This window comes from Eriocheir sinensis, chromosome 64 (assembly GCF_024679095.1).
Source record: "Eriocheir sinensis breed Jianghai 21 chromosome 64, ASM2467909v1, whole genome shotgun sequence".
Lineage (NCBI taxonomy): Eukaryota > Metazoa > Arthropoda > Malacostraca > Decapoda > Varunidae > Eriocheir > Eriocheir sinensis.
This window is the reverse complement of record NC_066572.1, coordinates 2,634,832-2,647,331: the sequence shown is the minus strand read 5'-3', so window position 1 is coordinate 2,647,331 and position 12,500 is coordinate 2,634,832. Positions and strand designations below refer to the sequence as shown.

The 12,500-nt window shown below is 48.5% G+C and overlaps 1 protein-coding gene and 1 long non-coding RNA gene across 3 annotated transcripts in view; both read right to left on the bottom strand.

Annotated features, from left to right (window-relative positions):
• Positions 1-11,902, bottom strand: part of LOC126987243 (methylcrotonoyl-CoA carboxylase beta chain, mitochondrial-like) — a 12,425-nt gene extending 523 nt beyond the window's left edge. The window contains exons 1-12 of the mRNA XM_050844078.1: positions 11,713-11,902; positions 9,791-9,896; positions 8,843-8,990; positions 7,611-7,851; positions 6,918-7,096; positions 6,123-6,222; positions 5,771-5,920; positions 5,266-5,437; positions 4,201-4,357; positions 2,774-2,888; positions 2,121-2,206; positions 1-964 (exon numbers count right to left, since the gene is read on the bottom strand). The exon at positions 1-964 is cut by the window's left edge and continues 523 nt beyond it. Of these exons, the coding sequence (XP_050700035.1) occupies positions 847-964; positions 2,121-2,206; positions 2,774-2,888; positions 4,201-4,357; positions 5,266-5,437; positions 5,771-5,920; positions 6,123-6,222; positions 6,918-7,096; positions 7,611-7,851; positions 8,843-8,990; positions 9,791-9,896; positions 11,713-11,844 (1,704 nt within the window). The 5' untranslated portion in view covers positions 11,845-11,902 and the 3' untranslated portion in view covers positions 1-846. The remainder of the gene's footprint in view (positions 965-2,120; positions 2,207-2,773; positions 2,889-4,200; positions 4,358-5,265; positions 5,438-5,770; positions 5,921-6,122; positions 6,223-6,917; positions 7,097-7,610; positions 7,852-8,842; positions 8,991-9,790; positions 9,897-11,712) is intronic.
• On the bottom strand, positions 3,167-4,163 carry LOC126987244 (uncharacterized). Of its 2 annotated transcripts, none has more exons than XR_007740457.1 (3): positions 3,968-4,163; positions 3,516-3,604; positions 3,167-3,427 (listed from the first exon to the last, which is right to left on the bottom strand). It is a non-coding gene; the product is annotated as an uncharacterized LOC126987244 (long non-coding RNA). The 2 variants fall into 2 exon arrangements; XR_007740456.1 differs by lacking the exon at positions 3,968-4,163 and adding an exon at positions 3,721-3,789.
• Positions 11,903-12,500: the final 598 nt, after the last annotated feature.

Genomic DNA, 12,500 nt, shown 5'->3' with positions numbered 1-12,500 from the left:
TGGGTAAAATAAATTGGTTTGGAAATTGGGTAAAAAAGAAATAGGTGTGCAGGAGACATGGGGTTTTGTGAAGTAAGGAATGGGGGGAAGGAAATGGGGAAATAGAAATGGGATATGGAAATGGGGATAAGAAATGGGGAAGAGAAATGGGGAAAATAGGTGTGCAGGAGACATGGGATTTTGGGAAGTAAGGAAATAGGGGAAGGAAATGGGGAAATAGAGATGGGATGTGGAAATGGGATAAGAAATGGGAAAAATAAATTGGTTATGAAATAGGGTAAAACAGAAATAGGTGTTCAGGAGACATGAGGTTTTTGGGAAGTAAGGAAAAAGGAGAAGGAAATGGGGAAACAGAAATGGGATATGGAAATGGGGAAAAGAAATGGGGAAGAGGAATGAGGAAAAGAAATTGGTTAGGCAGAAATGGGTGTTCAGGAGACATGAGGTTTTTGGGAAGTAACGAAATAGGGGAAGGAAATGGGGTATGGAAATGGGGAAAATAAATTGGTTAGGAAACAGGGGAGACATGGGAGTTTTGGGAGTATGGAAAGGGGGGGAAGGAAATAGGAAAATAGAAATGGGGAAGAGAAATGGGGATAGGAAATGGGGATAAGAGAAGTGGGGAAAAGAAATTGGTTAGGAAATATGAAAAGGGGAAAGGAAATGGGGATATAGAAATGGGATATGGAAATGGGGATAAAAAATGGGATATGGAAATGGGGAAGAGAGAAGAAGAAAGTTGAGGAAATGAAATAAAAAATAAATAAAAAAGGAGAGAAAAAACGAAAATAAAAAAACACCCATTCTGACACCCCCATTCCCCCTATTACCCATACCCATCACCCATTACATCCTGAACACCCCGAAGTCTGTCTTGGGTATGGGAGCGTTGAGGGCGGCCGACAGCGACAGCCCCAGAACTTGACGGGTTTGGGCTGGATCAATTATACCATCATCCCAGAGTCTGTGGGGAGAGGGGAGAGTGAGTATGGGGAGAAATGGGGAAGGAATGGGGAGAGGAAATGGGGTTGGGGTGCGTAGGGAAGTTGGGAAGACTGGGTAAGATGTATGGGGGAGAAAGGGAGAGAAGGGGAGGGAGGAGAATTGGGGGAGAGAGAAAGGGAGATGGGGAGAATGATTAGGAGAGAGAGAGAGAGAGTTCTTAATTTACCTAAGGGATGATGTCTACCCCATTACCCATTACCTATTAACCCCATTACATACCTTACCTTACCCCTCACCAATTACCTTTAAATACCTCTCCTTACCCTACAATTACCCATTAAGCCTTGACCTTATCTCCCAATTACATACCTTCCCTTACCTTCCTTGACATAGCTAACCAATTACATTCAAATACCTCTCCTTACCCAATTACACCTTGACCTATTTCCCTATTACCCATTAACCAACAGCCTCCCCTCCCACTTACCCAATTACATACCTTCCCTTACCTTCCTAGACATAACTAACCAATTACATTCAAATAGGTACCTCTCCTTACCAATTACACCTTGACCTATTTTCCCCATTTCCCTATTACCTAATAACCAACAGCCTCGATCCCTTCCCACTAACCCAATTACATACCTTCCCTTACCTTTCTTGACATAACTAACCAATTACATTCAAACAGGTACCTCTCCTTACCAATTACACCTTGACCTATTTTCCCCATTTCCCTATTACCCAATAACCAACTGCCTCCCCTCCCACTTACCCAATTACATACCTTCCCTTACCTTCCTTGACATACCTAACCAATTACATTCAAATACCTCTCCTTACCCAATTACACCTTGACCTATTTTCCCCATTTCCCTATTACCTAATAACCAACAGCCTCGATCCCTCCCACTTACCCAATTACATACCTTCCCTTACCTTCCTAGACATAACTAACCAATTACATTCAAATACCTCCCCTTAACTTAGCTTCCCCATTTCCCTATTACCTCTTAACCAACAGCCTCAATTCCCACCTACCCAATTACATACCTCCCTTAACTATCCCATTAACATCCAATACCTCCCCTAATCTTAGCTTCCCCATCTCCCCCATTTGCCTTTAGCCCAGTGCCCCCCCCCCCCATTTCCCTATTTACCCATTTCCCTCTTACCTTGCGCTGGAATAGTAAGGTGACCCCTCCGCCTCAAACCTCTTGATAATGGGGTTTTTAAGTGCATCTTCTTCCTCTTGTGTCCACTGTAGAAAATGGGGAAGATAAGGGTTAGTTTTTGTGGTTAATTGGTTAGGTTATTTTTTTCTCTTCCTCCTCCTTCTTCTTTTCTTCCTCTTCTTCTTCTTCTTCTTTTCCTCCTCCTCCTCCTCCTGCTAACAATGTCTTCTTCTGCCTCTTCTTCCTCCTCCTCCTCCTTCTTCTTCCTCTTCTTCTTCTCCTCCTGCTAACAGTCTTCCTCCTCCTCCTCCTTCTTCCTCTTCTTCTTTCTTCCTTCTCCTACTAACACTATTTTTCTCCTCTTCTTCCTCCTTCCTCTCTTCTTTTACAACCCCTTTCTCTTCCTTCTTCCTCCTCCTACAACCATGATTCTCTCCTCTCCTTCCTCTTCTTTCTTCCTCCTCCTACTAACACAAACCTCTTACTCTCTATCTCTCCTCCTCCTCCTCTTCTTCCTCTTCCTCCTCCTCTTCCTCTCTTCTTTTACAACTCCTTTCCATTCTGTCTTTTTCCTCCTCCTACTAAAACTATCCTCTTACTCTCAATCTCTCCTCCTCCTCCTCCTCCTCCTCCTCCTCCTCCTCTTTCCTCACCTGCTTCCCTTCCCTCTTCCGCTGTTCTGCTGTGATCTGAGCCAACACCCCTGCTGCCTGCTCCCCTCCCATCACACTGATCCTGCTGTTCGGCCACATATAGAGGAACCTTGGCCTGGGGGGGGAAGGGGGGGGAAGGGGGGAAGGTCAACCAGGCAATAGATACATTATACATACGACATATACATTAAACATCAATACGTCACTTATAAATACTGCTGTCCCTGTTTAGTCCAATATCATCATAGTCATCATTTAATTTATGGCCCTCCTCCATTCCGCTCTGTCTTCCGCCTGATGCTCGTCCAATCCCATCACTGCCAAGTCTTCCTGTGTACACCTTCTCCGCGTTTTCCTAGGTCTGCCAAGTGGTCTCCTTCCTTCCACCTCCAATCTCTCCCAGCACTGTGTCCTCCCCTGCTCTCTTTACATGTCCAAACCATCGGAGTCTTTCCCTTCTGAGCACTGTTTCCTACCTCCAGTCTCTCCCAGCACTGTGTCCTCCCCTGCTCTCTTTACATGTCCAAACCATCGGAGTCTTTCCCTTCTGAGCACTGTTTCCTACCTCCAGTCTCTCCCAGCACTGTGTCCTCCCCTGCTCTCTTTACATGTCCAAACCATCGGAGTCTTTCCCTTCTGAGCACTGTTTCCTACCTCCAGTCTCTCCCAGCACTGTGTCCTCCCTGCTCTCTTTACATGTCCAAACCATCGTAGTCTTTCCCTTCTGAGCACTGTTTCCTACCTCCAGTCTCTCCCAGCACTGTGTCCTCCCCTGCTCTCTTTACATGTCCAAACCATCGGAGTCTTTCCCTTCTGAGCACTGTTTCCTACCTCCAGTCTCTCCCAGCACTGTGTCCTCCCCTGCTCTCTTTACATGTCCAAACCATCGGAGTCTTTCCTCACATGTCAAAACCATCGGGGTCCCTCCTTCTGAGCACTGTTTCCACCTCCAGTCTCTCCCAGCACTGTGTCCTCCCCTGCTCTCCTTACATGTCCAAACCATCGGAGTCTTTTCCCTCTGAGCACTTTTACCTCCAGTCATCTCCCAGCACTGTGTCCTTGTCCAAACCATCGGAGTCTTTCCCTTCTGAGCACTGTTTCCTACCTCCAATATCTCCCAGCACTGTGTCCTCCCCTGCTCTCTTTACATGTCCAAACCATCGGAGTCTTTCCCTTCTGAGCACTGTTTCCTACCTCCAGTCTCTCCCAGCACTGTGTCCTCCCCTGCTCTCTTTACATGTCCAAACCATCGGAGTCTTTCCCTTCTGAGCACTGTTGCCAGGTCCTCTACTCCACATCTGCACTCTTTGCCACCTAATCCCTGCCATATACCACTGGCAACATAAACACATACAAACACATAGACAGCTAACACACTGACGCACATATACAGAACAGATAACACATGCCCCTCCCCCCGCACTTACCCATAGGCCCGCCCACACATGCCATAGTTGCCAGCGCCGTATGACCCCCCAATGATGACGGTAAGCTTGGGCACGTTAGCGCAGGACACGGCCATGACCATCTTGGCCCCATTCTTGGCGATGCCCCCAGCCTCCGCCTCACGCCCCACCATGAACCCTGGGGTGGGGAGTGTTGGAGGTGTTAGGGAAGAGGATTGAAATGGTGAAGAAAGGAAGATAGGGAGGGGAAGGGGGAGAGAGGGGAAAAGGGAAAGGAAGAAAAGAGGGGAAGGGTTGTGAGAGAGGGGAGGGTTATTGGGAGGAGGAGAAGGGGAGGGGTAAGAGGGTACAGTGAGGAGGAGGAGGAGGAGGAGGTGTTAGGGAAGAGGAATGGATGGAGTGTGAAAGAAAGGAAGGAAGGGAGAAAGGAAGATAGGAATGAAAATATGAAGAAAAGAGTAAAAGAAGGAAGAGAAAGAAACAGACAATTATATTAGAAAATACATCAAGAAATATAAATGTCAAAAACACATGCGTAATCTTAAGAATTTATATTTTACAACAATTTTCATATTTATTTCTCATGAATGTAAAGTGAAGCTCCAGTATTTGAGACTTGACTGTAATAAAAATGTCTCCCCTGAACTCAACCAATAAAATCTACCCCTCATCTTCTACCTCTTCTCTTCCTCTCTCTCCTTACTCCTTCACTCTCCCTCTAACACCCTTTCCCTGTATCTTGTTTTCTCTTTCTTCATTTTTTTTCTACATTTTTCTTCCTTCCTGCTTACCTCTTTACCTCTCCTCAACTCCCACCAACTACCTCTCTCCCTATCCCTTTCCTCATCTACTAGCCTGTCCCTCATCTTCCTCCCTCCTCTTACCCCTTCCTTCCCTCTCCTTTCTCTTCCCTTCCTTTCGTTCCCTCTCCTTTCTCTTCCTTCTCTCTCCCTTCCCTTCCTTCCCTCTCCTTTCTCTTCCCTTCCTTTCCTTCCCTTTCCTTTCTCTTCCTTCTCTCTCCCTTCCCTTCCTTCCCTCTCCTTTCTCTTCCCTCCCTTCCTTCCCTCTCCCCCCACTCCTTCTCACCGGTAATGTTCTGCAGGAAGACGAGGGGGATGGAGCGCTGGCAGCAGAGTTGTATAAAGTGCGTGCCCTTCTGCGCTGCCTCGGAGAACAGCACCCCGTTGTTCCCGATGACGCCAACCGGGTATCCGAACAGGCGCCCGAATCCACATACCAGCGTCTCCCCGAACCGCGCCTATTGGGGGTGGAAGAAGGGGTTAATGGGGAGGATAAGGGGGTGAGAATGTGATAATGGGTGGACGATAATGGGGTGTATATATAGATAGAAAAAAAAATGAAAAAGTGAAGGAGAATTATGAAGAAATGCATAAAACGAGCAAATAAACAAAATTACATAAACAAAAAAGTAATGAACATATATGAAACAAGTGAAATAAAAAGAATGATGAACAAATGACACAAAACAAAAACATAAATGAAATAACGAAACTGAAAATATATGTGATTCTTTAAATAAAACACACACACACACACACACACACACACACACACACACACACACACACACCTTAAATTCATCAAACTCCGAGCCATCCAGAATGCGCGCCACAACCTCCCGCACGTCGTAGGTCCTCTTGAGGTTATCTCCCACGATGCCGTACAGGTCGCGGGGGTCGTGGAGAGGCTCCCGCACCTCGGCCTGGGGGGGGAGACTCACCTGGGGGAAGGGGGGAAGGGGGAGGTTAGTCAAACATCTATAAATAAAGCTTTTTTGAGATGGTTATATTTCCTTTTATTTTCTTAGTTTTTTTTTTTAATAATGGAAAATATGGTCAACAAAAACATTCTCTCACACACACACAGAATAAAATGTTTGTATATATGTGTGTGTGTGTGTGTGTGTGTGTGTGTGTGCGTACCTGCGGCTGCTTGGTACGGTTGAGTGTGCGCACGATCCGGCGGGTGAGGTGCAGGGCGTGGGTGTCATCCAGCGCGTAGTGATCTGTGACCCCGGACTTGCTGTGGGGGGGGAGGGGGGGAGTGAGGAAAGAAGTTGATGAGGGTAGGAAGATGAGGTTGAAGGGGGAAGGTGATGGGAGTGGGAAGGAGGGGAGGGGGTGGGAGTTGAAGAAGGGAAGGGGGTGGGGAGAAAGGGGGAAGGAGAGGGGGACGAGGGGAGGTCATGACAGTGGAAGAAGGGAAAGGGGTGGGGAGGAGGGGGTGGGAAGAGAAGGGGAAGAGAGGGGAGTGGGGAAACAAGGTGACAAGGGTAGGGAGAAGAGGGGGAAGGGGAGGGAGGGGAGGGGGTGGGGAGGAGGGGGTAGGAGAGTGATGGGAAGGGAAGGGGGTGGGGGAAGGAGGTAAAGAGGAGGGGGGGATGGGATGGGGAAAGAGGAAGGGGTGTTGGGGAAAAGGGGAAGAAAGGGAGGGGAAAGAGGAGGAGGAGGAGAAGGAGGAGGAGGGAAGAGGTGGAAGAGGAAGGGAGATGGAGTGGGGAAAGAGGGAGGGAAGTATGGGTTGGGTAAGGGGGTATTGGAGGGGAAAGAGGAGGAGGAGGAGGAGGAGGAGGAGGAAGGAAGAGGAGGGAGAAGAAGAGGGATAGATTTACCATACAAACTTAAATACCTTACAATCCATCATTCGCTAAGTTGAAAATAGATAAGTTCCGCCCCTTTAACCCCCCTCCATTCCCACCCCATAACCCCAGTACTCACCCACAGTGGAGGTCAGCACCCCCTAGGTCCTCCGCACTGATCTCCTCCCCTGTGGCAGCCTTCACCAGGGGAGGGCCGGCCAGGAAGATGGTGCCCTGTTTTCGAACGATCACAGACTCGTCCGCCATTGCAGGAACATAAGCCCCCCCAGCTGTACATGACCCCAGCACCACTGCCACCTGGGGAGAATGGGGAGTGGGGAGAGGGGTGGGGAGGTTAACATATGAGGGGGTGGGGAGGTTAACATACGAGGGGTGTTTGGTAGAAGAATCGCATGTTTTTAGGTATATAATCACTCAATTCGTTTTTTTCCTGTCCCTTTTTCTTTCTCTCCCCAAGTGTTATGCTCCAATCCTTTCTCTCCCCTTTCCTCCTCTCCCCATACCCTCTTCCTCTTCTTCCATATCAATCTTCCTTCTTTCCTCCCCTTCTCTCCCTTCCTTTCTCTCCCCAAGTTCTATCCTCCAATCTTTCCTCTCCCCTTTCCTCCTCTCCCCATACCCTCTTCCTCTTCTTCCATACCTATCTTCTTTCCACTAACTCCTTTCTCCTCTCCCTTCCTCCCTTTCTTTCTCCCTTCTCCCAAAATCCCTTACCTCAAACCCTCCCTTTCTCTTCTCCTCTCCCTCCCTTCCTTTTCTCCCCATGTGATATTCTCCCCACCCCTCCCATCCTTCCCCTTCATCTCCCCACCTGGCTAATCCCTTGGGAGGACATCTGCGCCTGGTTGTAGAAAATCCGCCCAAAGTGGTCTCGGTCTGGGAACACGTCTGCCTGCCGGGGGAGATTGGCGCCACCGGAATCAACCAGGTAGACACACGGTAGATGGTTCTCGCGCGCCACCTCCTGCGCGCGGAGATGCTTCTTGACGGTAATGGGGTAGTATGAGCCGCCCTTCACTGTTGCGTCATTCCCCACGATCATGCACTCGACCCTGTTGGTTAGGGGTGTGGGGTTAGATTTGGGGTGTCAGGCGTGAAGTGGAAAAAGGAAAGTTTTGTTTAGTGGGCACAACATCTGTGGTCATATGCCGGAGAGAAACAGAAGGGGAAGGAATTATAGGAGAAGGGAACAGACCCAGGAGACGGGACACAACCCCCGATTAATATCTGGTACCCATTCACTGCTGGGTGGACAGGGGTGTAGGGTATCGGAAAAGCCGCCCAAATTTTTCCACTCCGCCCGGGAATCGAACCCGGGCTCTCTCGGTTGGTGTGAAGTGGATCACTAAAGTGAGTATTGGAGCGAGAGAGTTGGATGTAGCAGGATTGAATGTGGAGATTGACACCCTTCTGCTGCAGCCAACCCCTGGAAGGAAGTTCACGCGAGGGGGTAGGGCGTCAGGAGATAGATAGATAGATAGATAGATAGACAGACATGAGGGAGATGAATGTGGATGTGAATTGAACGGGGAAATGGGTTAGGTTGAGTTAGGTTAACCCAATAGCAGTGACGGGCCAAATTTATGTCTTTACCGTGTAGCAGCGACGGGCCAAATTTGTGCCATGATATAAGCCCCCCAAAATAGATGATACATAATCTGATCACAAATGCTTTGATATATATTATGAAATGGTTTGTGTGAGGGGTGATTTTTTCTCATTTTTCTCGCTTGGAGGGACCATTAAGAAACATGATCCCCGCTGCTACCGGGTTAATGGGTGGGAATGGGTGTGGTGTGGATATGTGGGTGGGTGTGTTACAATTATTATGGGCAATCATCCCTTCCTCTTTCCCCCTTCACTCACCCTGCCACCCTGCAAATGCCTCTCCAACTATCCCTTACCTCCCTGTTCCTCCATATCCTTCTCTTTCCCTCTCACTCCCCTCTCCTTCACTTCCTTCTTTTCCTTCCTTCCTTTTCTCCCTCTTCTTCCAAAGGCACACATCCCTCTAATCACCCCTCTCCCCTTCCCTTCACTCACCCTGCCACCCTGCCAATGCCCGTCACAATCCCCCCCGCTGGCACCTCCTCCTTGCCGTAGAGCTTGAACCCTGCCATCTGCGACAACTCCAGGAAGGGTGTGCCAGGGTCCAGCAGGGTGGTGATGCGCTCCCTCACCAGCAGCTTGCCTGAGGAAGGATGGACATTGGGGTGAGGGGGGAGGGGTGATGGGTAAGTCGTAGGGTTACTTGTGGGGGAATGGGAGGTTAGGGTGACAGGGGAGGTGATGAGGGATGGGTGGTGGGTGTGAAGGGTGATGGGTTTGGGTGAAGGGTGTGAGTGTAGGGTGATGGGTGGGTCCTAGGGAGATTACTAATCCTCTAAGGTGATTTTTGAAGGTTTGGAAATAAGGTTCAAGGGTGATTTTTTTTGGTTTAAGTGATTTTTTTAAACTTAATTCTAGGGTTCAATTTTTGGGGTGTATTTTTTTTGGTTTTACTTGATTTTTTGGGGGGTTAATAATTTTTGTGTTTAATATTTTTTTTGGTTTGATTTTTGGTTCAAAGTAATTTTCTAGAGTAATTTTTTGGTAACTTTTTGTCCCTTTCATTTTATATTCTTCCTCTTACTTAACTGTCTATAGCATTTGTCTTATTTTACCTTTATGCCAATTCACCGATCTCAATAATAATAATAATAATAATAATAATAATAATAATAATAATAATAATAATAATAATACCAATACTAATACGAATACAAACACTAATAATAATAATGTCATTTTCTGGGGTGATTTTTGGTTTGAAGTAATTTTCTAAAGTAATTTTTTGGTATTGTTTTTTGTTCCTTTCTTTTTTATCCTTCCCTTTACTTAACTGTCTATAGCATTTGTCTTATTTTCCCTTTATGCCAATTCAAGGATCTCAATAATAATAATAATAATAATAATAACAATCTTTCTAGGGTTTGTTTATGTGTACCGTACCTTTACTCTTGTGTCTGGTGATGGCCTTCTCCCCTCCGCCCTGCGTCACCGCCTGCACCCGCCCCTGCAGCTCATCCACCAGGGCCTGCATGCGCGCCTCATTCTCCTGCAGCACGGGGGAGGGGTTAGAGGGGTGGGAAGAAGCTTAAGGGACAGAGGTAAGGGAACTGATGTGGTGGGGTAAGCTTGAGGGACTAGGGTAAGCTAACTTGATATACTGTGGTAAGCTTGAGGGACTAGGGTAAGCTAACTTGATGTACTGTGGTAAACTTGAGGGACTGTAATAAGCTTGAGGGACTGAGGTAAGTTTAAGGGACTAGGGTAAGCCAACTTCATGCACTGGGGTGGGCTTGAGGGGGTGGGTTAACGCAGGGGGACTATGGCAAACTTAGACAGCTTTCACAAGGCCAATAGTTACTTCCCATAGTTTTCAAGGATGCCTCTCATGTAAGGTCACTGTGGTTGCCTGGTGGCTCAACCGGGTCTGATGGTGGCTGCCTCTCTTCCTCTCTTATTCACATCCTCCAGGCATTCTCAAAAATTCTTAACACAGCCACACGGCTGTTGGTCCTCCAATCACTCAGCCCCGGCAGGTGCTGCATTTGCCAGACAAATAGCAATACACACTTTTCCTCATCTCACTCTCACCTCATCCCTACACTCATTTTCTTCTACTTGGGACGTAATTTTGGTGGGGCCATGGGGGCTGTAGTCCCCAATGTTTTCTATATCAGCCTCAAAATACCCTTAAAAGGGCTTATTTTTTTAAGGAAAAAAAATCCCAAAATTGCACCACTGTCATTCACTGAAAAGCACTGTTGCCAATGGAAGCTTTCATACAGAGCCACCCTATGCCGCCCCTATCATCCACAACTTGTCAATGTTACTCAGGCCTTGTCAGGACAAGACGATTGTGATGGAAGGTTTACAGGTTCACCACCAGTGGCCCGGGCACCTATATCAGACACCTCACACCCACCACCAGTGACCCGGGCACCTATATCAGACACCTCACACCCACCACCAGTGGCCTGGGCACCTATATCAGACACCTCACACCCACCACCAGTGGCCCGGGCACTTATATCAGACACCTCACACCCACCACCAGTGGCCCGGGCACCTATATCAGACACCTCACACCCACCACCAGTGGCCCGGGCACCTATATCAGACACCTCACACCCACCACCAGTGGCCCGGGCACCTATATCAGACACCTCACACCCACCACCAGTGACCCGGGCACCTATATCAGACACCTCACACCCACCACATCCACAACAAGCTTTGCACTATGGCCAGCAGCCAACACTTCATGGAAGTCATCACTGCTCTCTGACCACCCCTACTGACACGTAGATGCACTAATGCAGAATGTATTACTCTCACATCAACACAATCACCAGCCCTAATTAAAGCCTGCAGACTTCTGAGGGATTTTGTTTCTTTGCAATAATAGCATTGTATTCAAGCAGTGAACATGGTAATAACTTAAAAGTAATAACAAGGCCTTGTAGTTTTAGTGTGATATTCTGGCATATTTATACTGGATTAATAATTTACGAGTAACCTCAAAGTTACAGCAAGCTCCTCCACTGGCTGTGTGGTGCCTGCCATGTGAGTGCCAACCCCTGCGGTGCCACGCCTTGCTCTCAACAACAATAACAAAATATGAAAAAATTGCCTGCTATCAAGACACCGGCCAGGTGTTGAGTGTTGACGCTCTGAGCCACATATGAAAACAAGGCCGGCAGGCAACAGGGACAGCCCCAAGCAAAGACAGCCTCCCTAAGTACCCCACACACACACACACACACACACACACACTCAGCCTCCCTGATAACCTCACACCCACCGCCGCCCGTGTGTTCACCCTGGCCGGCTGCCCCGAGACAAGCTAATGACCTCTCGCCCCTCACCTGGAACTCCTGTGCTGACCTGTCCGGCGCTGACCCTATCACGTTGGCCGTGTCTGAGTGGTAGCCGCGGCCCAGCGTCCTGGCCGCCCACAGCCCCCGCCGCCCACACGCCCACAGCACACGCCCAGACATGGCCTGCTCGCTGCCTGCCGTCCACACACACACACACACACGCACACACCGGCCCCGAGGGTTCGGCCAACACGATCTCGGCAACGGCTTAGTTTCATATTTATTTCTTGCCTCCTTTTTCTTTTAGGTTCTGTTTTCTGTCATTCGTGTAATGCATGTACTTACATTTCTCCACTGTAAATGATCACATCCACAACAGGCCCGTAATCTTAGCAGTGTTCCGGGCCAGTGGCTAGGTGTGGGTGTGGGGGGGGGGGCATGGAGGCAAGCATCCACAGTTTTGGGATTTTTTTTCTTAAAAAATAAGCCCTTGTAAGGGTATTTTGAGGCCGATGTAAAAACATTTCGGGGAATATCGCCCCCCCCCCCCCCCGGCCCCACCGAAATATTACGCCCCAAGTATAAAAAAAAAAAATGAACCCGCGTGTTGGGCTGAGGTGACGAGGGAGAGTTGTGTTGCTGTTTGTCTGGCACACGCCGGGGCCGAGTGACTGCAGCCGTGTGCGTGGCCAGCAGTGTGATATAAGGATTGCTGACAATGCCTGGAGGATGCGTCCACACCACCACCAGGCGACTCATGCGGCGACTCATGAGCCTCGTCCACGCTGTACTCCGTGAGTCGCCTCGACACGAGTCGCTCGCCAGTCTTTTTTTAT